This window comes from Notechis scutatus, chromosome 1 (genome assembly GCF_049901735.1).
Source record: "Notechis scutatus isolate UNSWTSFEM ecotype Mainland chromosome 1, rNotScu1.2, whole genome shotgun sequence".
NCBI classification, from domain to species: Eukaryota; Metazoa; Chordata; class Lepidosauria; order Squamata; family Elapidae; genus Notechis; species Notechis scutatus.
This window is the reverse complement of record NC_142009.1, coordinates 33,427,250-33,452,076: the sequence shown is the minus strand read 5'-3', so window position 1 is coordinate 33,452,076 and position 24,827 is coordinate 33,427,250. Positions and strand designations below refer to the sequence as shown.

General features: G+C 34.9%; 1 protein-coding gene across 26 annotated transcripts in view; it reads left to right on the top strand.

Annotated features, from left to right (window-relative positions):
- NRXN1 (neurexin 1) overlaps positions 1-24,827 on the top strand; it is a 928,975-nt gene that overhangs the window by 452,877 nt on the left and 451,271 nt on the right. For all 26 annotated transcript variants that reach the window (XM_026684876.2, XM_026684867.2, XM_026684932.2 and 23 more), the window contains 4 exons: positions 4,474-4,596; positions 6,115-6,496; positions 8,632-8,822; positions 22,502-22,675. In XM_026684876.2, the coding sequence (XP_026540661.1) occupies positions 4,474-4,596; positions 6,115-6,496; positions 8,632-8,822; positions 22,502-22,675 (870 nt within the window). The remainder of the gene's footprint in view (positions 1-4,473; positions 4,597-6,114; positions 6,497-8,631; positions 8,823-22,501; positions 22,676-24,827) is intronic.

Here is a 24,827-nt window from a genome sequence, read left to right as displayed (position 1 = left end):
AAAATCCTACATCTTTCTCATTTAGAAATAAACAATATATGTTTAATAATGCATTATCCTTATTTTTCATATTTAATTTTCCAAAATACATTTAAGCCTCTTAAGATCCTGGTCGTATATATCAGTGGTGGCAAGATAACATTTGATGGGCCACAAGTTGCCCCAATCACCCCATTTATGACAGCTAATCCCAAATCGTTATGTAACCACAGCAGAAATATGGCTGATTTTCAGCATTGCAATTTGGTTCCCACTCAAAATTTTAAGGGAATTAAAATTAACAAGATTCTCTGGGAAGAAAATCTCTCCAATCTCTGCCTTTAAAATCCCAATTCACATTCATTTGGGCATAAAAGGCCACCACTGACATTTGAAAGTTTTGCTGTACAATTTCAACAGTATGATTTGGACCATTTGAAGTGGTGTTTAATCCTCCCAGACAAAAATCAGTACATTTTTCCTAATGTCATAGCATTTCATATTTAATATATATTTTAATCTCAGATCAAATGATTGCTTTATTATAATAAATGCAAACTTCATATCCAAAACCTATTTCCAAATTCCACACTGTGGTTTTCATTTATTTCTAAGACATATGGCACATTTTCATAGAGACCATGCTTAGCATTATATACTTTTAATATAAACTTTCTATTTCTACTTTATTAAAAAGTAACATATAACCCATGTATTTTACTGATATTCTTTCCATATTAGATATTATTATGAGACTTTAATTATAGCATTTCCAGATTTAATATAGAAGAATTAAGATTCAGTCCCTTAATAATCAATCTAATACAGTTTGTGACCCAAACTCAAAATTGTTACACTATCATTCCACACTTACCATTCTATAGTTATAGACATTAGATCTGAAATACTCCACTTTGGCTTAGCTTAGTTATTTCACAGTATGCTATTTTATTTTTAACTACACACACACACACACACACACACACACACACACACACAAACACACACACACACACGAAGGCAGAATAGCTATGGTGGATCCAAAACACAGATCTGATATCTTTCCTATTAGCGTTCAGCATAGTATCTATTTTGAAATGATAGCTCCAGTGTGTTTTAAACATGGGATAAAAAGCTACAATCTCAAGTAGGTTGCAAGTTCTTATCTCTGTAAAAATAGTTTCAGATAGTCCTCGACTTGATCCTAATTGTTTAACCACCACTAAAAGTTACAAAGGTCTCAGTAAGGGTGTTTTACAGATAAAAAGCACTTCTGATTGTCATGGTGATTCTATTTCTGTATTCCAACAAAGTCATTCCTTTCTGCAAGAAGGAGAGCTAACTTTCTTCATCAGGCAGTTCTTTCAGACAGCCTCTGGAGATGAGAGGGAGCCAAAAGCCAAGCAGAGAGTGGAGAGATCGCATATAAGAGTCACCTCATGGTGAGATGGGTAGCAAAGAAATTTAATAAATGATATAAACAAATAAATGTAAATAAGAATAATAGATAGATAGATAGATAGATGATAGATAGATAGATAGATAGATAGATAGATAGATAGATAGATAGATAGATAGATAGATAGATAATATTTGGTTATTAAGTAGACAAAGTCTCAGGTAAGCTTCATGGGGCCTCAGGTGAATGGGAGAGGCTCTGGAAGGCCCAGTAGGCCACATGCAAATGTCTCTGCCTCAGGGACTGAAAATTCTGTTAGAATTTCAACAGGGATTTTCAGCTCCTGATCAGAGCCTCCCATGCTCTTCTACCCAGAGTATCCTGTGTTCCTTACCTGAGACTCTGCCCACTTAACAACGCATACATTTGCTTAACACCCGCAATCAGGAATGTTGGGGTTCTGGATATTGTGAGAAGCAGTCATCTGGATAAACACATTTTTGCAGGAGAGAGATACAGATGTAACAACAGAGTGGTCAATGTCTGGAATACTCTACCTGACTCTGTGGTATCATCCCCAAACCCCCCAAAATTTAACCTTAGACTGTCTACTAATGACCTCACCCCTTTCCTAAGAGGTCTGTTGGGGGCATGCATAAGTGCACCAACATGCCTACCGTCCCTGTCCTATTGTTTCTTTTTTCTCTCTTATATGTATCCATGTATTCATAACTATGTTTTTACTTATACCTATTATCTTGTAAGCAATTGACAAAAATAAATAAATAAAAATAAATTAAAAAATAAAAAGATACAGAAGCCTTGGTTAAACTCTGAGAGGAATACAATATTGGCATTGTCTTCCAAATGACTCCCATCCTCATGTGGTTCAAACACTTAAAAGATGTTTCTAGGAGCCTTTCAAACATAAGTAAAATACAAGCTGAATAGTCAAGATCTTGTTGATGACCCAAGCTCTGTAAAGGACCTGGGAATACTCACCTCTAATGATCTAAGTGCTAGAGCTCACTGCAACTACATAGCCAAAAAGGCATTAAGAGTTGTTAACCTAATCCTACGTTGCTTTTTCTCTGGTAATATCTCACTACTAACCAGAGCATACAAAACATTTGCTAGACCAATACTCGAATACAGTTCATCAGTCTGGAATCCTTATCACGTATGTGATATTAACACAATTGAGAAAGTCCAGAAGTATTTCACAAGAAGAGTTCTCCACTCTTCTACCCGTTATAGAATACCTTACGCCACCAGACTCGAAATTCTAAAACTAGAAAACCTCGAATTACGCCTGTCTTCGGTCCGACTTAAGCATGGTATATAAAATCATACATTGCAATGTCCTACCTGTCAATGAATACTTCAGCTTTAACCATAACAACACAAGAGCACACAACAGATACAAACTCAAAGTAAACCGCACCAAACTTGATTGCAGGAAATACGACTTCAGCAATAGAGTGGTCAATGTCTGGAATACTCTACCCGACTCTGTAGTCTCTTCCCCAAACCCCAAAAACTTTAACCTTAGACTGTCTACTATTGACCTCACCCCTTTCCTAAGAGGTCTGTAGGGGCGTGCATAAGCGCACCAACGTGCCTACCGTCCCTGTCCTATTGTTTCTCTTATTCTTTTATTTTTCTTATATGTACCCATTTCATATATTCACAACTATGTATACACTTGTACTTATTATCTTGTAAACAATTGACAAATCAAAATAAATAAATAAAATAAATAAAATAAATAAATAAGTTTCCAAGGAATGGGTGCCTTAAGGCCTGTTGTTGATTCCTTGGTTGTTTTTTTTAACTAACGCAATTGTGTGACACCCTGAGAGACAAATGCAGTTGGCATCAAGACTCATTTTTGCAACTTTAACTGCCAGGACTCTGAGAGTTTTGCAAGTCATCCCAAGCCCCAAACAGCACACAAGTTGAGACATATCCAAAAATGGTTCTTGAAGCTTATGATTCCCTCAGTGGGCAGATCATATCCACCAAGGACTGTCCTTCAAGTAGCAACTGTGTGCAGAATGTGTAGGGACAGGCTGTCTGGAATAAATTTGCAAAGCCATTAAACAAGCTGGGGTATTAGAGCTTAATTTTCTTTTACTTACCTAATGGATCTGCATCCATCTCTCAAACATTGACAAACATGGCCTTAGGAAGCTGCTTATACACATCAGAGAGTCTCTGCCCTGCTTTCCACAAATGGAGAGCTCAAACTGCAGTTAAAGCGGTATTGTTCAGACAATTTCTTGTGATATATGTCTTACAATCTTAATTCAGATATTCTGAATGTAATATACAGAAAATACCAAAATAAAGTTTAATTAATGAGAGCTCTAATGCTTAAGGCTCCAGGCTGAAAATCAGGAGGCCATGAGTTCTAGTTCTGCTTTAGGCATGAAAGTTGGCTGAGGAACTTTGGGTCAATGATTCTCTCACAGCCCAACTCATCTCACATGGTATTATTTTGGGGGGAAATAGGAGGAAGTAGTTATTAGGTATTATTCCTTGCCTTGAGCTATTTTAAAAATAATAAAGATGGGATTAAAAATAAATGACTTTACAATAGGCATACACTGAAGACAATAATATGCCAGTTTCATACACTTTTCCACCTGGAGAATTTTCATTTTTAACTTAATTACTACTCAATTAACTTTACTGAAAAGGTGCAATTTCGACAAATCTGCATCACTAGTAGCTACCAGCTCTGTGTTGACTGTGTCCATTTATGAAAACACTGCTTGTTGGCTATATATAAATATAATGAGATAATATGCCTGCCTTTTGAAGTATACCTATTATTTGATAACATCAGTCTTTCAAAGATGTACTGTTATTTTTAAAATTATTACTATTTATTTATTTTGCTCCAGCAAAAGTGTCTCTCTTTTGGTTCTGTTTCTTGTTGTGTTTCCCTCCTTTTCTCTTTGTCCCCCTATCTTTCTCTCTTTTTCTTGTGCTCTCTCTTTCTCTCCGTCTCTGTCTCTCTTTCTCTCTCTGAGGTTCACATATTGAATGATGTAAAGATACCATAATAAACTGTTTGGCATACCCTACAGGCAAAGGTCCAGAGACTCTTTTTGCTGGATATAACCTCAATGACAATGAATGGCATACAGTACGTGTAGTTCGAAGAGGAAAAAGTTTAAAGTTAATAGTAGATGACCAACAAGCCATGACAGGTAAAGACTAATAACTATTTTCCTGATTTTTCCATTCAATATGAGTTTAATTATGATTGCTCTTGTGGTGAAATCATTTCAGTTCCATGAATATAAGCAGAAAATACAATAAAGGAGAATTTTAATAAAAATCCATGTGAAGTATTAGGAAAGGATACTTCTGACAAATTGAAGCAAAGAGAAGGAAAACAAAATTAGGAACAAAAAATGATATAAAAACAAATATAGATATAATGATATAATAAAGGCAGCCAAACTTCACACATTTGTTTAAAACAATACAACAATACATTTTGACTGTATTCTGGATAAGAATTGTAGTTGAGTTAAAAAAAAAGTAATATTCTTTTCCCTATTCTAACGTACCATTTTATTTTTCTCTACCATAATTATATCATCAAATCCAAGAACTGATCTGTGGGAAGTAGTAGGAAAAAACCCAGAAGAGCAAAAACTGTGGTTCTCTAGCATTGTCTGTTATCTTACCCTTTTTAAAATCATTCAAATGTCTCCAACTTTTACAGTGTGCAAAAAGAGAGGCTAAGTTGAAAGCAATTAAGCCAAGTCTTACTAAAAAGGCTTCAATTATAATATATACACATTTTTTTTTATTCAGCATTGGGGATGATAAATCAGATCTTTTTTCCAGAACACATTTTGCTTGTTTGTATTTAAACAATGTCTGATGTGGTAATAGAAATAGTTTTGCTCATTCCTCTTGTTTCTTAATTCTACAATAACGTTCAATCATATGTGGTTCTGTGTGTCAACATGATTTGCCTAGGCTATTAGCTGACCATGTTTGCATTGGCCTAGGGTTAGGCTCAATAAAGCCCAGATAAGTGATCATTTTCCAAACGCATATTTTCTATCTCTGTCTCTGTCTATCTATATCTATATCTATATATCATATCTATATTTAATCTATCTATCTATCTATCTATCTATCTATCTATCTATCTATCTATCTATCTATCTATCTATCTGATGTAGACCAAAATAAGAAAAGACACTTTCTTCAATAAAGGATACCTTTTCCAATATCCTTTATAAAGACAGATACAAATTATTCCACTCTAAAAAGTGGATAAAATAGACCTATTGTTTTTTGTATTTTGTAGTTAGCAAAGCTCCTAGAAGTACATGGTAGACAAGCCTTCAAATTTAAATTTGAATGTTCAAATAAAGATTTTCTTCTTGGTTACAGTATCTTGAGATTCCCCCAACCCTTTGGTTAAATTGATGTATTTTTCCTTGATTTGATTGCTTAAATTAGGATGATTTGATGCTTGATTCATTTCATTTGTACATTATGCACTGAGTTATTCTTAAATAACTCAGATGGTTGGATATAATAAGAAAAAAGTACTAAACAAATGCAGATATACTTCTTATGTGAAAGTACATGTGGTAAAATCACATGGCCAGACCAGGGTTGTGTAGGAGACTTCAGCATTTGAAATGGCCCTAGCTTTTTGGTTATAACACTAACTTCTCAAAATTGCTTTTTACTTAAAGGTCAAATGGCTGGGGATCATACAAGACTGGAATTCCATAATATAGAGACGGGAATCATAACGGAACGGCGTTACTTGTCCTCAGTCCCTTCCAACTTCATTGGTCATCTGCAAAGCCTCACTTTTAATGGCATGGCATACATTGACTTGTGTAAAAATGGGGATATTGACTACTGTGAGCTAAATGCCCGTTTCGGCTTCCGGAACATCATTGCTGACCCAGTCACCTTTAAAACGAAAGCTAGCTATGTTGCTCTTGCCACATTGCAAGCATACACATCTATGCACCTGTTTTTCCAGTTCAAAACAACATCATTGGATGGGTTAATACTTTACAACAGTGGAGATGGCAATGATTTTATCGTGGTTGAATTAGTAAAAGGGTGTGTATGCAATCTGTTTTACAGATGTTATCAGCTCAGAAAGCTTAATTAACATTCATTAGGCAAGATCTTGAACTCTACAACCTTTGTTCTGATGCAATAGTGTGAGTTTCTGTGTTCTTAAAGATGAACACTGTTTATCCTTCTAAGAAATACATATTTGGATGGTGCTTCTCATACTGCAGTTTCAGACCATTTTCCTACAGTATAAACTTTTGGCTAAGAGAGTAGCTATCAAGACCCCTATGCATACTAGTATCTTTTCTAACACTGGTTGAGCCTACAGAGGCTCAGGATAGCAGCTGCCCTCAGTGGGAATTAAAACAATACTCAAGACAATATTTAAGAAGTATTAAAATACTATTGATATATTTAAATATATAAAGAATAGAATTGTGTCCTCCACAAGGAGGATCATGTTCAATACTATAAAAGGGAAATATATCAGAGAGATCAACTTTTAACAGTAAGTAGACCTCTGATAAAATCTACCTGCTTCTTAAAGTGGAGCCTTCCCAGTATTGTTTTGGTAAAATCTATGTTCTATGAAAATTAATCTAGCTTCCCACTATTCTGGATTTGAGAAAGAAAAAAAAAAACATTTTAATAAAGCTACCGGTAACTCTGCATGGGAAGGGAGCTTCCAGCAAAATGCCTTTGAGTAATTAATGTAATTACTCAAAATGCCTTTGAGTAATTCAATCATTTTACACATTTACATCCCATAACATTTATTTTGTCACTTGTGTGAAATATTTTCATCTTTCTTTTCCATTGAAAAAGCAGGCAAAATCTGTTTCTGTTTCTGTTAACACTACTAGTTCCTCAGCTGGAACTTGCCTCCAAAAGTTATAAATGGTCCAACACTGGAAGTTTTTAGGAAGAGATTGGAAAATTATTTGTCTGAAATGGTATAGGGTTTCCTGCCTAAGCAGAGAGTTAGACTAGAAGGCCTCCAAGGTCCCTTCCAACTCTGTTATTCTACTTGCCAGTGGCAACAGAAAATCACCTCCCTATGTTTACATTGTCCAGAGCTTAGCATTACTCAAAGACATTGTTGGAAAGCAGAATAGTTCATGACCATTCTGTACTGAAACTGTGATATGAGTTTAATCTGTGAAATTATAATAATAATGACCACCACCACCACCACCATCATCCCACTGGTCTTGGTAGGTAAGCCTGTGGCTGGAAGTTCCACACCGATATAACTGTTGGTGGGCTTTGTCTAAAAACTAGAGCCCTGGGATCTTTTTCAGATCTTCTGTCTGGAGTAATTACCTTAAAATAAAAAAGTACATGTCATGAAATCCTATGAGGAACTCTGTTGACAAAGTCTAGGGGGTCCAACATCTTTCTCTGCTTATTTGAAAACTGACAGCCTATTTACTGTAAATATTTAAATATATAGTAGCTACATATCTTCTGAGGAGAATTATCATTCTTTGGAATGAGTTGTAATTTTAATCAAGAAATGTAATTTCACTTTTGAGAAATTCAAAACTTTCACTGGGGAGATCTACAACAATTTAATAGTTTAGATAAAGCAATAAAGTGCTGCTTTGTATTCAGTATTTTTTTTTTTTTTGCACATATCCTTTTTTTAATATAGTGCCAATATACATATTGAGACTTTTAGACAGAACTAAGTCATAAAAGGAAATAAACCCAAAATAATCTCAGTTTGTTTATGTAACTTTGGCAGGGATAGGGTAAGTTTGCCAGGGAAAAAGTAAAATTTACAAGTCATAAAAAGGGTGTAAAATGAAAAATTCTAGAGATTTCAGCTGAATTAATACTGCTGTTTTAACTCCATACTTGATAAAGAAAATAATTAATTGGCTAAGGCAGGGGAAAGAAGCAGAAGTCAAGGTTATAATTTCTTTTAGCAATACCTTTAATAAATGGCATATTAAGGAGGCAATTTTGTTCAATATTCTCAGAAGAATTCAATAGTTTTTTCTTTTAATTCTTGTCTTAGACATTTTGATCTATCCCAAGTTAGCCTTATTAAATGTAAGAGGAGTTGACTAAGAACTTTATGAATTGCTAAAGAATTTAAATAAAAGAAGCAGTGTTGAGCTGTAATTTTCAACTACCTACTCAGTTTAGCTGTTTTTCCTTTTTGTTGACAGGTATTTACATTATGTGTTTGATTTGGGAAATGGTGCAAATCTTATCAAGGGCAGTTCCAATAAACCTCTGAATGACAACCAATGGCACAATGTGATGATATCACGGGATACCAATAATCTCCACACTGTAAAAATTGACACAAAAATCACAACGCAGAGCACTGCAGGAGCAAGAAACTTGGATCTCAAAAGTAAGTGACAATGACAGAAATAATAAAAGGGCTAGAAGAACAGAGTACACCAGAGTACATTTCTTTTTCTGTAACAGAAATATTGGAATAATATAGGATGCTGGCTTAAAATGAGTGAGAATATTAGTTTAGTCAGCTCAGCATTGGCAACATAAACTGGTAGTTTTTCTCCCCCAGCTGTTGATAAGAATGCTAGAATGTGAATTTATGACTTCCTGCAAATTACTTCTGAGAAACATCATCAAATGCTTTGTTATGTACCATAGTGTCGTGGGGACACTAGCGCTGAGGCTGTGTCAAAAACGGTAGCCCCACAGAAGCTTAAAAAATAAGACCTTTTCCTTAGGTCTGTAGCCCTGGACAAATCTATGGCATTTAAAAAACATTCAAATCTACTAATGTAAGATTCCCAAGTCTCTGCTCCTGGCTGGAAATGCGGGAAAATCGGAGTTGATGCCATTGGAGTGGCAGAGTCAGTCTCCTGAGCGAGGAAAAATTAGAGGTCGCTTTTAGAAAAGTGTTTCTGGTAGTGCCTGTCAGCGGCGTTCGGCTCCTCAGCTTTGGAGCTTTAAAGTTCGCGCTCTTTTGGAGAGCGCCGGCGGCGGTGACTTCAATCAGCCCTTAGCGGCTTCAGCTCTTTCTTAGTGTGACTTCGGCTCAATTGTTTCGCCTGGACGTCTTTGCTGTATCCCGCCCTCGTCGCCAGTGTTGTGGAGCGGCGGTTACAGAGGGAGACGGAGCCAGGTTAGGCTAACAGTCTTTATTCAAGAGAATAAAGGGTCGCCGCGGCTTCAGAGGCAATCTGACAGCCAGCTGGCGGCGACAGCTGATGCCGTTTGACAGCTCCCTTTTATAGCCGGCTGTCAAATGGCATCAGCCAATGGGAGCGATCGGCGCTCCCACTCAGGCGGCGGACCAGAAGGAGAACTGCTGGCAGGTTCTTAAGACATAACAGAAAGTATTTGGTGGGATTATACTCTTCCAGAGAAGCATATCTAGTACTTTTTATCTTCTCACTGAAGAAAACTTGATCAGGTTCACAGTTTTATGTTTGGAAAAATAACTTTTAAAAAAAGAATGCCATTTAATAGCTGTCTTTCTCTTACAAAATGCCCTTTCCTGACAGCCTGGCAAGAAAAGATTAGTCTAGGACATCTTGAAGAATGTCTGCTATCAGCATATCCCTTTGGCCAGCTGCAACATAAAGGTTTAATGCATCTGCCATAACATAAAAGATTTAGTGAAAATACAGAAGGCAACAATAAAGTCTACTGAATGTAGGAAGATGTCTTAGTTAATGTGTCTGTTTATTGTCTCCCTTATTCTTATGTCAGACTTTCCCCCCTGCATCTGCTCTTAAAGATATTTTGAATTGTACATGCTTTCTGGGATATTCACCACAGAAAGTATAAATTTCATTAATCTTCTATGATCTTTTTAATGTGAAGATATCATGAGATTGATAATGTTAATAAAATTAGTCCCTTGATACATGACTAAGGATTTTAGTATCACAGCTGTGTTGATGAAACACATTGATAGGGGAAATTGTATGGTCAACAATGACAGAAATGTCTCATTAGCATTTCATCTTGGAACTTGTCTAAATGCATTACTGAATATGGATAAGATGGAGATTGTCATGTTTCAGCCAATTGCCTTCCTCTTCTCTTTTGTGTTTTCCCCCATTTTCCCCAGGGCTTCTAGATTGTTCCAGTTTCTTCTGCCCTTAGTCTTCAAGTTTTGATTGACATTGTGCTCATTTATTGATCTTAAAATGAGACTCCCAGTTTTTTCTTGCTAAATATTCACAGGATTGTAAGCAAAGGGGTGATAGAAATGGCTACAGTTTTATTGGTGTTTGCTTTAATTGTTTCATGTTTAGATCATCACACTCCTAATTCCTCTGCCTGTCCATATTACAATTGACCCTAATTATGGGTATATACAGGATTTGTAGTATCAAAGGGCATTCCTTGTATTTGCATTGTGATAGTTCTAAATGTTGATTTAACTACTTGGTTTTTAAATTATGAAATGGAATTTTGTAATTATTGTACTGGTAAAGACATCATAACTGTCTGTAAAAAAAAATCCACCTGAGCCCACTGGCTTTCTGCACAGTCTGTCATCTGTGGAATTATTAATTATCTAAGCAATTTGGTGTCAGACCTTCAAGGTATTACAGGTCAGGAAATAGATACAAGAACTAATTTATTGCTATGTGATATAATAGCAAAATCTTGAAAACCTGACAGAATTTTCACCCCCTCTTATACCAAAGATAATCAAGACAGGACAATTTTGAGTTTTGTTTTCACTAGTTCCTTTTTTCAGAGATAAACTGATGTTTACATAATTGATCTTGCATTCCTCCTGAAGCTTAGCTATGTAATTTTCTACACCTGATTAGGCATGAAATAGTATAGAAATGGGTTGTGTATAAGTTATAAAAAGAACAGGATTAATGAGTTGCCTTATGGATAAGATGGGTGGCATATAAATTTAATAAATAAAATATTGAAATTTTCTCATAAAAAGAGAAAGAGAGATGATAATGCATCCATTTTTTCTACTCCTAATATTTGTTACAGCTGAAACATGATACTGGGTAGGGAGACTTCCCTGAGCAGAAGCCTGACAAGAACTGAGTAGAAAGTGCCCTACTTGTTTGACTATTACTCAGTTTTAACAATACTAATTTGACTAAAAATTCTGCCTTTGCAGTTCCTTGAAAAAAAAAATCCCTGTGAAAGAGGTTTTTGTTTTCCTAGATTATACTCCGAGTACTTGAAAATTTGAATCTCCCTTGGTGTGATTGAGAATTAGTTTTATGGTTAGAAATAGACATAGAATGCCTCATCATAGCCCACTATGAGAAGTGCTTTGAAAACTGGCTATATCAAATCTTGAATAGCGTTCCTTCCTGACAGAAAATTCAGTTAGCTAAACTAAAGCCAGATTTCTGTTTATTTTCAGCCATTACGCCAGCCTTTAAAACTACCATGCTTAATAAAAGCACTAGAGGGCACCATTATGTCACATAATATAATTCCTGGTTCAATCTCAGACCTGGAAGAAATTCTAACCGCAGTTCAACTAAGCTGAGTTATTTAGCTATTTCCTATGTTCTTCACATTCTAAATTCCATAAAACAACATTCTATGTAAAATTAAATTCTTTCCCACAGAGTTTCTAACCTTGAAATGGCAAAACTAAAATAAATCTATAAAGATTTTAAACCAGGGACTGGAATAATAAAAGAGCAGCCATCCTCTTCCTTGAGTGGTCAAAATAGAGTAAGAGCTGGGTGTGTGTGTGTAAAATGATGCTATTCTATGTGATTGTCATGCCCCTGGTGGAGACTGACTCTAAGAGAGTAGGGGCGTGCATAAGCGCACCAACGTGCCTACCGTCCCTGTCCTATTGTTTCTCTTATTCTTTTATTTTTCTTATATGTACCCATTTCATATATTCACAACTATGTATACACTTGTACTTATTATCTTGTAAACAATTGACAAATCAAATAAATAAATAAATAAAAAATAAAAACAGCCAACAGGGAGTGGAAGTGTGGCTCCGGAGGTTGTGGAGGAGGTTAGGGAAGGGCAGTCAGAAGAGGACCCAGGCCCATCCCCTATCCATCCTAGGGCACGCAGGGAGGAGAGGATGGGGGAAAGATGCAGTCTACTTGGGAGGAGAGGGCCTTGATCTGTTTCATGGGCTGTAGCTGTGACAACTGAATAAGAGGATGGACATGCGTACGGGCGAACGCTGGAAACAAAGCATGGAAATATCTCTAGTTTATGGTTCCTCTCTGAGTTTGGCGTCCTTCCCAGTGTGTGTTATCTGTGGACGTCCTCCAGACCTTATCTTGCCTGGTTTGTGTTGCTTTTTCCTTTCTTCTTGTAACTGTTTGTGTGGGAATTTTTTTGTCTTCCATCAAGAATATTTGGAGCTTGGAAACAAAGTGAAGGGGCTTCACCTGTTTTCTGTGACTGTGTTTGTTTTGTATCCCACCCTGGGTCATCAAAGTGATGTTCAAAATGATGATCTTTACACGAGCAATCATTATTTTTTTTCATTTATGAGAAATCTAGAAAACTCTGAAGAGTCAAAAACTTTGTTTTCCTGTTTAATATCTATTTTATTTTTATTATTTTTGTCATTCCCATGTGAAATTACTTTTAAAAAAATATTTTGATTGAAAAAATACATAAGTAACTATAAAATAATAAAATACAATATTAAGTCATCTTAAAAGATTTATTAAAAAAAAATCCTTTGAATTTCTTTCTGTATGGTCACTTGTTCATCATACTGTAAGGCCAAAAGAAAGGCTGCCTTAAATCAGAGAAGGAAAAAATATAATCTGATTCTGCCTAGGGCAGAATGCTTCAGATGCCCATGAAATTTAGGATTTCCTTCCAAGTGAATAAACAGAAGCTAACCCTGGAGGTGAGGGTGGGGTTTGAGAAGTCTCCTCCTTATTCAAAAAGAAATCTCTGCAGAGCCAAGATTGGAAAGTTTATTGATATAAATCATAAGAGATCGGGGTGTCTAGAGAAATGCACTGGGCTCCAAGGAATGGAAAATCCTGTGGAGTTAGCACTGTATGTTTTCCCCTTTGTTTTCAGTGATACAAAAATACCGTAATTCAGGGAAGGGTTGGGGGGAAGGAAAAAAAATACAAAATTTATTTCTACTATTCAGAGGTTGGGACATTCCTTGGTAAATAGTAGGATTGCTGTGCCTATGCCCCAAACCCACAATTTTTACACATATCTTGTATTGCTTTGTTTTACACAGGAATTGTACTGCCTACTACAAACTCAAACAATTGCTCATTGCTTTACAATGATTAGATTAAATTCTCCAAAGCTAAACCATGAGTCTTTCTCAAAATATTTGCATACAAAGTATATATTTTGGCTTCTGAAAACTATCCATCTAAATATGATTGCAACCACATTAGACCAATTGCAGGCTTCGTGTCTCACAGTTATTTCCATGTTTAGGGTCCAATAATGGAGGGAGAAAGATTGTCAAGATTAACTAGGAAGCAAAAGGGTTAAAACAGATTGGGATATTCCATGAAAAATTATTTAAAAGCTATCTTGAGATGTGACACTTATTTTTTTTTTAGTTCTCAAAACTACTCAAATAACTGAGAAGATATTGAATAGGATGTATGCAGGATTAACAAATATTAACTCCTAATTATCGATTAATTCATCTGACCATAATAATGAAATATGAAAAAAAGGTTATATTAGGGCTTGATGGTTTTATGTAAAGAGCAAATATGGAGAAAAAGAAATATGAATAACTGGTATGTCAGGCAGGAAAAGAGACCTGAAGGGAGAAGTGGATGTCTGAAACATATGTCAACCAAGTTAACAATACAAGTAGAAGGTATTGTAAACGTATGCCCAACATCCCCCACAATCTTTCTTAATATTATGCACTGTTCATATGCATGTGAGCCTCAGGGTTGCACCCTCCCAGCCAGATGGAGGATATTAGAAATGTTTACATCTATTTTCAGCTAACTGGAAATAGAAAACAAACGGGAAGTGCATGAGCCTAAGGCTTATCATGCAATGCTAAACCATAATTTAGTATTACAACTGCATGTAGCCAATTTAATTGTGTCATTGCAAATTCTTAATACCATAAAATAAATAAATCTGTGGAGATTTTTCCTTTAAACTTTCAGTACTGAGCATTTCAAACATATATCAGTTGTATTTCCACATAATTTATAAGAATTTTATACATAGATGTACAAGATTTATATGATATCTTGACTGGATTGCCTGCATCAATATAATTAAGTCTTTTTTGTTTTTATTTATTATGTTGCACAATGTGTAAAGTTGATGGTTTAGTCATGCATCTAGCTAATTGTTTAAATTGTAAATTATTTCATAAAGATGATTATTAGTCTAATGCAGAAAGTGGTAGGGTACATCAGTAATACTTGTATTCATATTTATCCAGACACTCAGCAGAGAAAACAAATGTAGCTTTATTAATGTTTAGTTTCTGAAGTTTGTTTATATAGCCATATGCAAATAGACAAATATACCCTTACCTATCTCAGAGTCTAACAGGCCCGGTTAGATTTGAGTTCCAGAAAAAATGAAGCAGGAAAACCACTGGGCATTATAATCTATTATTTATTTCAAATTGCTATTATTGCCTCCCAGTTTAATAGCAACCAACAATGCTTGGTATGCTGGTGCCAAACATCAATGTCTGCTAATAGTGTTCCACTTGGATGTCATCATCTCATCCAGTTTACATGAGATCCATGGCTTTGAAACTTTCCTCTGTGTTTTGAGTGGGCACCATGCACTCTATATTGTTATCTTTCATACACAGCCATTCATACACAAAAATACTTGGTACAAAGGAACATGACAGTTAAATATCAGAAAGAATTATATAATAATACTAGTAACAATATGGTCATAATGAGTTGATTATGATAGGTAAATCCAGTCAGCTTAAAAATATGAAGCACTTTAAGACACTATCCAGGTAGCTGGATCTGCTAGTGATTCGATTTGAAAAGTGTGATGCTCAGATGAAGGTTGCTGAGGATTTATATTATTCAGTTAACACATCTTTACAAGCTCATTGCATTCTGCTCAGCTGTTGCTTGCCATGATTGCCAGTTCTAATGAAAGAGAAATGGTGTTCTGCTTTCTTTTTATGCCCCACAAGAGAATGAGCTGAATTTTTACAAGCCCAAATGATTTACTAAAGGAGCTTTCTCCTTCAACAGGTTGAAACTGAAATTGAATCACAAATTATTTTAAAAAATTCTGTTATATTAGTTGCTATTGTTTTATGTAAGAAACATCTTATTAATTTTTATTACTGGGTATTTTTTTTTCGCTCCTACAAGGTCAATGTAGATCTTATATTATCAAGCAGCAAAAGTCGAATGAGAAAGGAACATTTAACTGCCAGTGCTGCATCAGATTAATAAACAGCCATAACTGTTGCTTGAAATCATCATGCCTAAGTAAATTTCAGCACTGTAACCATGAGTTGATTAAAACACCATGTAGTATTAGCCTTCTCTTTCAGAGGTAGAATTCCAATTATTACCCTTAAGAAATAATACATCAGTCTCTAGTTTTTTGCCAAATATCACCCTACTACTTCAGTCTAATTTAAGACTATGGCATATTCTGTATTTCTCATTTCAATCATTATCACACACTAAGTAAATATATAATGTGTGAAAATATGGAAGTATAAATGAAGATCAAGTGCAGGAATCTATGGAAGAGTAAATAGATGCTTGTGAATCAGCCTCAGATTATCTTCATTTGAAGGCCTAAGAAAGATTCACAGAGTTTTTATATGTGCTTTGAAGATGTTTGGTTTTTGGCAGCATTCTGGATTATGTAAGAGTAGCTTGTGATTGCAGGCATCATCATCATCATGCATTGATTTTGCATGAAGCTATAGAGAATACTACCGATGGATAATTGATAAAATATTTGGAGGGTTTGAGAAAGCCATTTGGCAGAGAATTCAATTCAGAGCAGAAACCATCAGAACATCTTTTCCTATCTGATCTCCTGTCCATAACCTTGTGACATAGGCTATATTTTCACCAGCACTCTCATATTTTGGCTGCAAACAAGACACAGTACCATAGAAGGATAAGGCTAATTTAGGCAGATAACATTTCAGAGCTATCAGCCTTCACTAATTCCAGACAAATGGGTTCATCCCTTGCCCCATAAGGCTCTGAACTATCACTGACTATCAAGGATGACATATAGAACAACTGAGAGCCTCCTCCACCTACTCTTAAGTGGGGAGGCAATGAAATAATAGATCAGCCAATTGATTGATCAGAGGCTTATGTTCCTGGTGGAATTCTTCTTAAAGAAACAGATGGAAACTTGTTCTCTAACCTACTTATTAATTTATAGCATCATATTGCTTCATCTAGAACTACTAAACAAAGCTTAGAAATATGTAAATATGAGAAGGGAATAACAGTTCCTCTGGAGAGTTTGTCTTGGTAAAAGTTGTTCTCTGTGTAAAAATATAGTGCAGGAGATTCTGGCTGAAGGAGACTTTAATTGGCATAATAATTTATTGTTGGTTAGTATTATTTCTATTTTTTCTCCACTGGAGCTTAATAATAGCTAAACAATGATTTTATTTTATTTTTCTCAAATTCAAATGAAGAGACAGATTTCTACTGTAATAATAAGCCACCCATACAGTCTCATGGACAGATTTGAGTACATTAGCAACAAAAGGAACCAAAAATTTGGATTTTAAGCTACCAGGCAGTGGCAGAATTGAACTGGAAAAAAAGAGCAGTATTAAACACTAGTAATATGCATACTATCAAAAAGCTTTCTCATACTATTTTGCTGTCAGGCTGAACCAGATATGGCTGTATTAGTGAAATGACTTCAATCTTGCAGCAAAAAATGTTACACTTCTAGAAATAAATCAAACTAATGTTATGTACTTTTTAGAAGATAACTGATGTTTTAAAAATAAAACTGCATAAATGATATAAACCAGAAAATAAGGCAATATCCAAAGAGATGCAAAATGGAAACAACACCCTAAACCTCAAGCTGAAATGATCAGCTGCAAGTATTCCAGCCTTGCTCTGGTACATTTTATTAATTATTACCACTGGATTTCTATGATAGATTTTAACTGCCAGATGTTACTGAGATACAGTAGAACCTCTTGTCATGAACACTTCTGAGCACAACCAAATCAGGTTCTGACCAAAACAAATCACTTTATTTTTTGCAACCGATTTTTCCTTCTGTGCCCTTTGTTTTTTTTTTTGTTGTTGTTGTTGTTGTTAAGCACCAAAATTAGGTTCAGGTCATGACCAAATTGGGTTGCGACCAAAGTTATGGAACAAATTATGACAAGAGATTCTACCATACCTAATTCCATAAAAAACATCCACACTAATAATTTTAAGTCAGTGTGTACTGACATCTTGTCCCTTCCCTGCTGTGTAAATATTCAAACATAGGAATACATCCATATCTACATCAATTCACAACAAATGGGTTGCCACATGCATGGCAATTATCTTTTCCCCCATCACCATTTAGCATGCTTCAGCAACTTCTTTGCACAGTCTATTGGACAAACACAGTCCTCTATTTTTTAACTCTGCTTAATCTCTGTCAATAGGATGCCTTTCATTTCAATTTACTAACAAAACATTAGAGTCAGAAACTCACCAATATTCTGGAACCTAGTTCTGCATGAAAACAAATCTGTATCTCTAGTTATCTCTATTTTTTACGGCTTGAAGATCATTTAATTGACAAAATATGAGAAAGTCAAGAACATGATTCAAAAGATAGTAAACAAGGATATTGTAATGCATCAGAAGTCCTATCCTTATCTTAGTTCTTTCTTAAATTCATTTAATAATGTTACACATATAGCAGTAATGCTACATACAATTTATAAATATCCACATATACATATAATCTTATTCTCTTGCCTTGTTGGCACCGTTTTTTTGTAAATGCTTAGTTTATTGAAAAAAAGATTAAAATACATCATGAAATGTACAATTTCAAATATTAAGGCTCATTCACCTAATGAATATGATTGGGAATTTTTTCTGTGATTGGAAAGCTTACGTGCAAGAAGGCAGAAAATCTGCTGTGCCTACATTCTCCAGATTAAAGTGAAGTAAAAATATAAATAAATGTATTTTCCCCAAATTGTGAAAATAATACGTTAGAACATTAGCTTTTCACCCAAATTAAAATTTGAAGTATAATAATATTAAAATATAGCATCACCAAACTCCTGTGAGATTATAATCTCCAGAGGATATTACCGCAATGGTTCCCAAACTTTAAGACTTGTGGACTTCAAATCCTAGAATTCTGGGTGTAGAATTCTGAGAGTTGGAGTCCATGTGTCTTAAACTTGCCAAAGTTGGAGACCCTTGTCTTATAGGAAATCAGTCAGAACCAAAAATATCATGGCATTTCAATGTTCCCCTGCAAAATGCACTTTTCTGATAAATTTTGACAGTTTTCCCATTATGAGGAGAAAAATGATGATCTTAAGAGATTTCTTGTAATAGGTGGTCCTTTATGACACTGCATAAGATCACATGACAATGCCCAATCTCTTTGCTCCCTATTGGATTGCTGAAAGCCTTGAGAAGAGCTTCTGGGAGCTGCAGCATAACTGTAGAATGCCCAATTTTCCATAGAACGATGAGTCATAACTTAAATATACTATTGGTAAATTAGCATGTAGTCAAGATGGCAATGTTGTTGAAAAAATATATTTTTCATAATTTTATTTTTTTTACTTTTCTCAGGGTAAATGCCTATCATTGTCTCTTTCTAGTGGATATAATCAAAGCTGCTCAGTATCCTTTGAACTGTGAGATAGGTAGATGGAAATTTAATAAATAAATAAATAATATACTGTTAGGTACTCTATAATGTAGCAGAATTGTTTCCTGCCAGTCTCCTGGATAAGGTGTATGACAACTTCATTGGTTTCATAGCTTCCCCTGAGGCAAGATGACAATGTATGCATTTTTGTTTTCTTGATGGATGCTAAGGATTAGCTGTCTGGCCATGTATATGTTAACTTATACTAAGAGACTGAAAGGAAGGTTCAATAGTATCATGAACTCTTCTTGAGCTGTTCAGAAAAACAAAGAAGAAAAATGGGAATGGGGAAAACATGAAAACAACAAAAGGATGTTCTAGTTGAAAATAATGTTTCTGCTATAGGTGTCACAGAGGTGAAGACAAGCATTACATTATAATATACTTTATTTTAACATTTTTCTTCCCTAGGAAAAGTTATAGTGCCTACACACGTATTCCAACAATATTTGGTTACTTTAGCTTCTAGGCAATAAGTTATGGGAATTTTAGTTAGCAGTGTTTCTGATAAGAGTCTCCCACTCAATAGCAGTGGAGGCCCAGAGAGCAGCTAGTGGAACTGAAGATCTAAGTAAAAGGTCAGGGTAGCAACAGAAGAACCTCAAAAAGGCTATGGAATTGCATAAACCCATCAAGGGAGTAGAAGTCAAGTAGAACCAGTTAATTGAAAAAAAAAAGTTTAACCTTCAGTCTGAATTTTAACTGGCTGTCAAATCAGAGGCAAAAAAAATTGCTACAACTTTCCTTCTTTTCATTGCATATACCAAGAAAATGGACCATTATAGGCACCTGATTCATCTTGTTCCCTTTCCTTGTATATGTTACTCAAGAGATTGATAGCATGGGCATGCTCTCTTAAATGTTGCCATTTTATGGGAATATGAAATGTGCCTTTTCCATTGTAGCCTCTCCCCTGTAAAACACTCCCCTGAAATTCAGCAGGCCCTAATCTTTTAGCATTCCAAAAAGCACGCAAAACCTGGCTTTTCCCCCCAAGCACTAGGAGGGAGTGAGCTAAGTTTAATTATGGTGCCAGGTTTTTTTTAAATAATTTTGATGCTTAATATATTTAATATCCTTCATTTTAATACTTTTATCATACATAGACATGGTTTTATCTCTTGGCTGTGAGCCACCCAGAGTTAGGTACAAGGTGGGTAACTATATAAATGTTTTAAATATTTTAATGTTTTAAATTAAATCAAATCATGGTGGATAGGTATATAACCACATATAATCTTGTAATATTAAAAAACACTGTCAGTCAAGAGGGGAAGCTAATGTTGGCTATCACTAAAACATTCTGCATTTTGGAACGTACATTTAATGTGTAATGGAATATATTTAGCCCCGAGAAGACAAATTATCCTTTTCTGAAATATAAGGAATGCTTCTTCCATATTCTCAGGCACCTCCAAATGTGATGCCACATGCTAAGAGACAGAATCCAGGCTTGCCAAGCAGATGAAAAGGATAAGCATGCAAATATTCCCTTCAGTTTCAAGGGACTATGATAGCCAAGGACAAATTCATCTTCTTCTTGTGTCTTTCCCCACATGGCGTTCTCTAGAACAATTCCCAGTGTTTCTTCAGCAACAAACATTCTACACCTAAATGTCTGTTCCTAATCATAATGCTGTAATGCTGAAACATGTGTTGTGACATTATGGTGCAAGCTCTGCTCTTTCCTACCTGTGCTGTGATGTTGCATTGCAAAAATATAAGGATGGAGTGAGCAACCTGAACATATCATTACTTGCCCACTTGTCATTCACTATGAATACCTATTAATATTATTATATATTATACTAAAATATAGATATTATTCATGCATGGTTCACATAACTGGGGAGGCTAAAAAAGATTCCTGTTTGAAGCCATATTTTTCTGAATACAGTAGAAAACATTCAGACATAATTGGCAAGGTTATCTCAAAGCAAGAGAGCAGACTCTGGAGATCAAGTCAATCATTAGCTGTATCCATTCCTAGAAATCCATAGGATGTCTATTGCAGTCATTTTTGCCTTGCCAACTTAATAACATTTTTGTGCTCATCAGACTTTCTTCGCTTGTTGTGTTTAATGGGAACCAAACAGTTCAGGATTGATTGTGGCACTGATTTCTAATAACTAAATATTGATCATATAATAATTGTGTATTATAGTAAGACTTTAAAATGATGTATAATTCACTTGTACTACACAAGCTAGACCAAAGTAGTTAGATATTAGTGGAAATTTGAGCTTTAAATATATTTTTGGAAGTAAGAGGTTTATATTGGTTTGGGAGGAATCTCCTCATTAACAGTTCTTTCTTCTTTTTGTTATATATTTGTTATTGTATTATTGACAAAGGATTCATCTGGCCACATTTGAGCTAGCTAGATGGTCTTGGAGATAATATAATTTCATGGACACTGTGAAAAAAAAACTGGTTGGCCTACTACGGATAGTCCTCAACTTACAAAATTTATTTAGTGACTGTTCAAATTTACAACAACACTGAAAACAGTGGCATAATCATTTTTCTCACTTAGGACCACTGCATCATTCCCAAAGTAACATGATCAAAATTCAGACACTTGGCAACTGGTTCATATTTATGACAATTGCAGTGTCTCAGGGACAAGTAAGTGATCACCTTTTCTGACCTTCTGACAAGCAAAGTCAATGGGGAAGCCAGATTCACTTAATAACCATGTTACTAATGTAACAACTCCAGTGATCCACTTAATAAATGTGTCAAAAGTTATAAAATGGGCCAAATCTCACTTAACAAATGTCTCACTTAGCAACAGAAATTTTGGGCTTGGTTGTGGTCATAAGTTGAGGACTACCTGTATTTATGTGCTAGAGAGAGGCTGTACTTTTTTCATGAGCAATTGACATATACTTTTCTTGGTTTGTTTTATATTCTTATTTATTGGCTCTTTGGTACTCTCCGAGCTTATCTGTTTTCTTTGCAGATGTTTCACTAGCCAAACTAGGTAACATCTTCAGCACTGATGATGTTACCTTGTTTGGGTAATGAAATATTATCTTTTATTTCATTATTTTTTTATTTATTTATTATTTATTTATTTATTTATTTATTTATTTATTTATTTATTTATTTATTTATTTTGCTTTTTATTTTATTATAAAAATTAAGAAAATGCTTTTGTGCAGCTTGTTCAATTTATCAATGAATAAGATTAAAAAAAAATTCATCTTTTGTTTGACTTCATAGGTGATCTATATATTGGAGGAGTAGCAAAAGAAACTTATAAATCCTTGCCAAAATTGGTCCATGCCAAAGAAGGATTTCAAGGCTGCCTTGCCTCTGTGGATCTCAATGGGCGTCTTCCAGATTTGATTTCAGATGCACTGTTTTGCAATGGACAGATAGAAAGAGGATGTGAAGGTATGGTGTGATCATTTCATAGACTTGCCTCAAACTCTTACAGTGTAACCAAAATGTTTCTAAATTTAATTTCATAATAGGGGAGCTATAGCATCTTTTCTGCTATGTTATTTGTATTTGGATCCTGCCAGTTTCCTATCTTATCAATTTGTTCTTTGTTACAGTTGTTGAATTAGATAGTTCACATAATTAATGAAAGTGGATGATATTGGTTGAGAAATGCACTCCAATGGCACAAAACTCAATTCAAACTTGAGAACATTAAGTTATCTATCAGAACACAATTGGTCAATTCTGCTCTTTGCCATGAATTAGCTGATTGGCTTGTCTTTGTTTTGTTTGTGCAGTATCTTAATTAATTGTTGTGCTAATTAGCTCCCATGCAGCATTTTATATAATCACAGTGCATTGATACTAGTTAGAGCATTGCAGTACATAGATAGTAGTTAGAGTATAAATTAACTAATTTAATTAACATGCACATTTCTAAGACACATTAAGTGAAAAAGAGATGTTAGGGTTCTATAGAGAGTCTGAGCCTGGGGACTCTTCCAGACAGCCAAGTTAAAGTGTTTTGTATCAGTTGAGATGGCAGAAAAAAGGCTGACAAATATATTTGCTGTCCATTTTACTGGTTCCTCTCCTGACACAATGAGGACCCTGATAAATTTCCTTATGTAGAATAGAATGGAAGACTTTTGATCAAAATGAATGTTTCTCCAAATATAAGGGAGCGTATTACATGAGAGATATTTTGTATCTGACTGAAGGTTCCAGAAAAAAAAAACGTTATCTAACAGTCTTATCCAGATTTGACTTTGGGGATTTTGATTGCCCCTGATTCATATTGCAATTTGATATGTGGGATGTGCAGAATAATGCTGATGACTCTCCTGCAGATCAGGTCTAAGCTTAGCTTAATTTCTTCTTCATCGCACAAAATGTTTTCCAGTGGAAACCATCTTCAATTGCTCAGCTTAGTAATTATATCCATCTTGCAGTTATTCATCTGTATCACACCAACTGGTAATTTTCCACACATTTTTCATGGGCGTATATTTGATATAATTTGAAAACTTAGCGATGAAGGGCCACCAAATAGTTTGTGCATATTTATCTGTAATGTGAGATAAGAAAACAGTCACTTGACTCAACCAATTAATTAGAAATGACTAATCATTCTATTTGTAGAACAAGAATTTTCAGATATAGAAATTGAAGGGACAAAAAACAGTGAATTATCCTTCCATATTATTTGGATTTTATTTAGATGCTGTGCTATGTTCTCCAGCTAGGTGACAAAAGCTAGCTGATCTCAAAATGCTAAACATCTAATTAGTAGATGGATGGGAGATCACTCAGAAATATCTGAGTTTGAAGCCCAGGGAGGGAAATTGCATAAGCCTCCAGGAGGTAGCCATATCTATACTGCTATCAAGAAAATAATACAGATGATAGATTCATCACCAAGAGAAGTTATCTTAAAGCAACTTTCTTTTATAGTTAATTTTAAATGTGCCTAATTAAATTTTCTTACTGCAGTTATCTACCTAGATGTATTTAGCATTAGTTCTTTGCAGAACATATTATGACATATATCATTTCCCTTTGATTTCAAAGGCATATCCAATTAATAAATAAGTCATTATACCAAAGATTTCCTCAGGTATTGCTTCATGATTATTTTCTGCGTAGGCTAGAATTATATTAGGTCTTTATATCCTTGGTCCCAGCAGACAAGGTCATGGAGGAGGTCTGAAATAATATTTTAGAACTATGCTTTTGGATTTGGTAAATATTAAACTAAGACTGTTTTCTTTAATCGTAAAGAGGGATTATTGGATAGAACAAAAATAATTTCAGAGAAAGAAACTTGGTGCAATCCATAACTAATCTCTCAGTTTTTAAAGATGAATTTTATTCTATTCATTTGTGTGAATAAGGAACCAAAATCTTCTGCCTTCTCTGTCTCGGGCAGAGCTGTGGCCTTTAATTGAGCTTCCTCAATTCACTTTCTTTCTTTTCAGTGATCACTGAAAATATATACTCTCCCCATTTCAGATTTTATCAAAAAACAGGAGCCTCCTACAGGCCCAATTGCAAAATGTGCCCAGATGGTTATTTTATGACCAATATATGTTTGTTTAGAAAC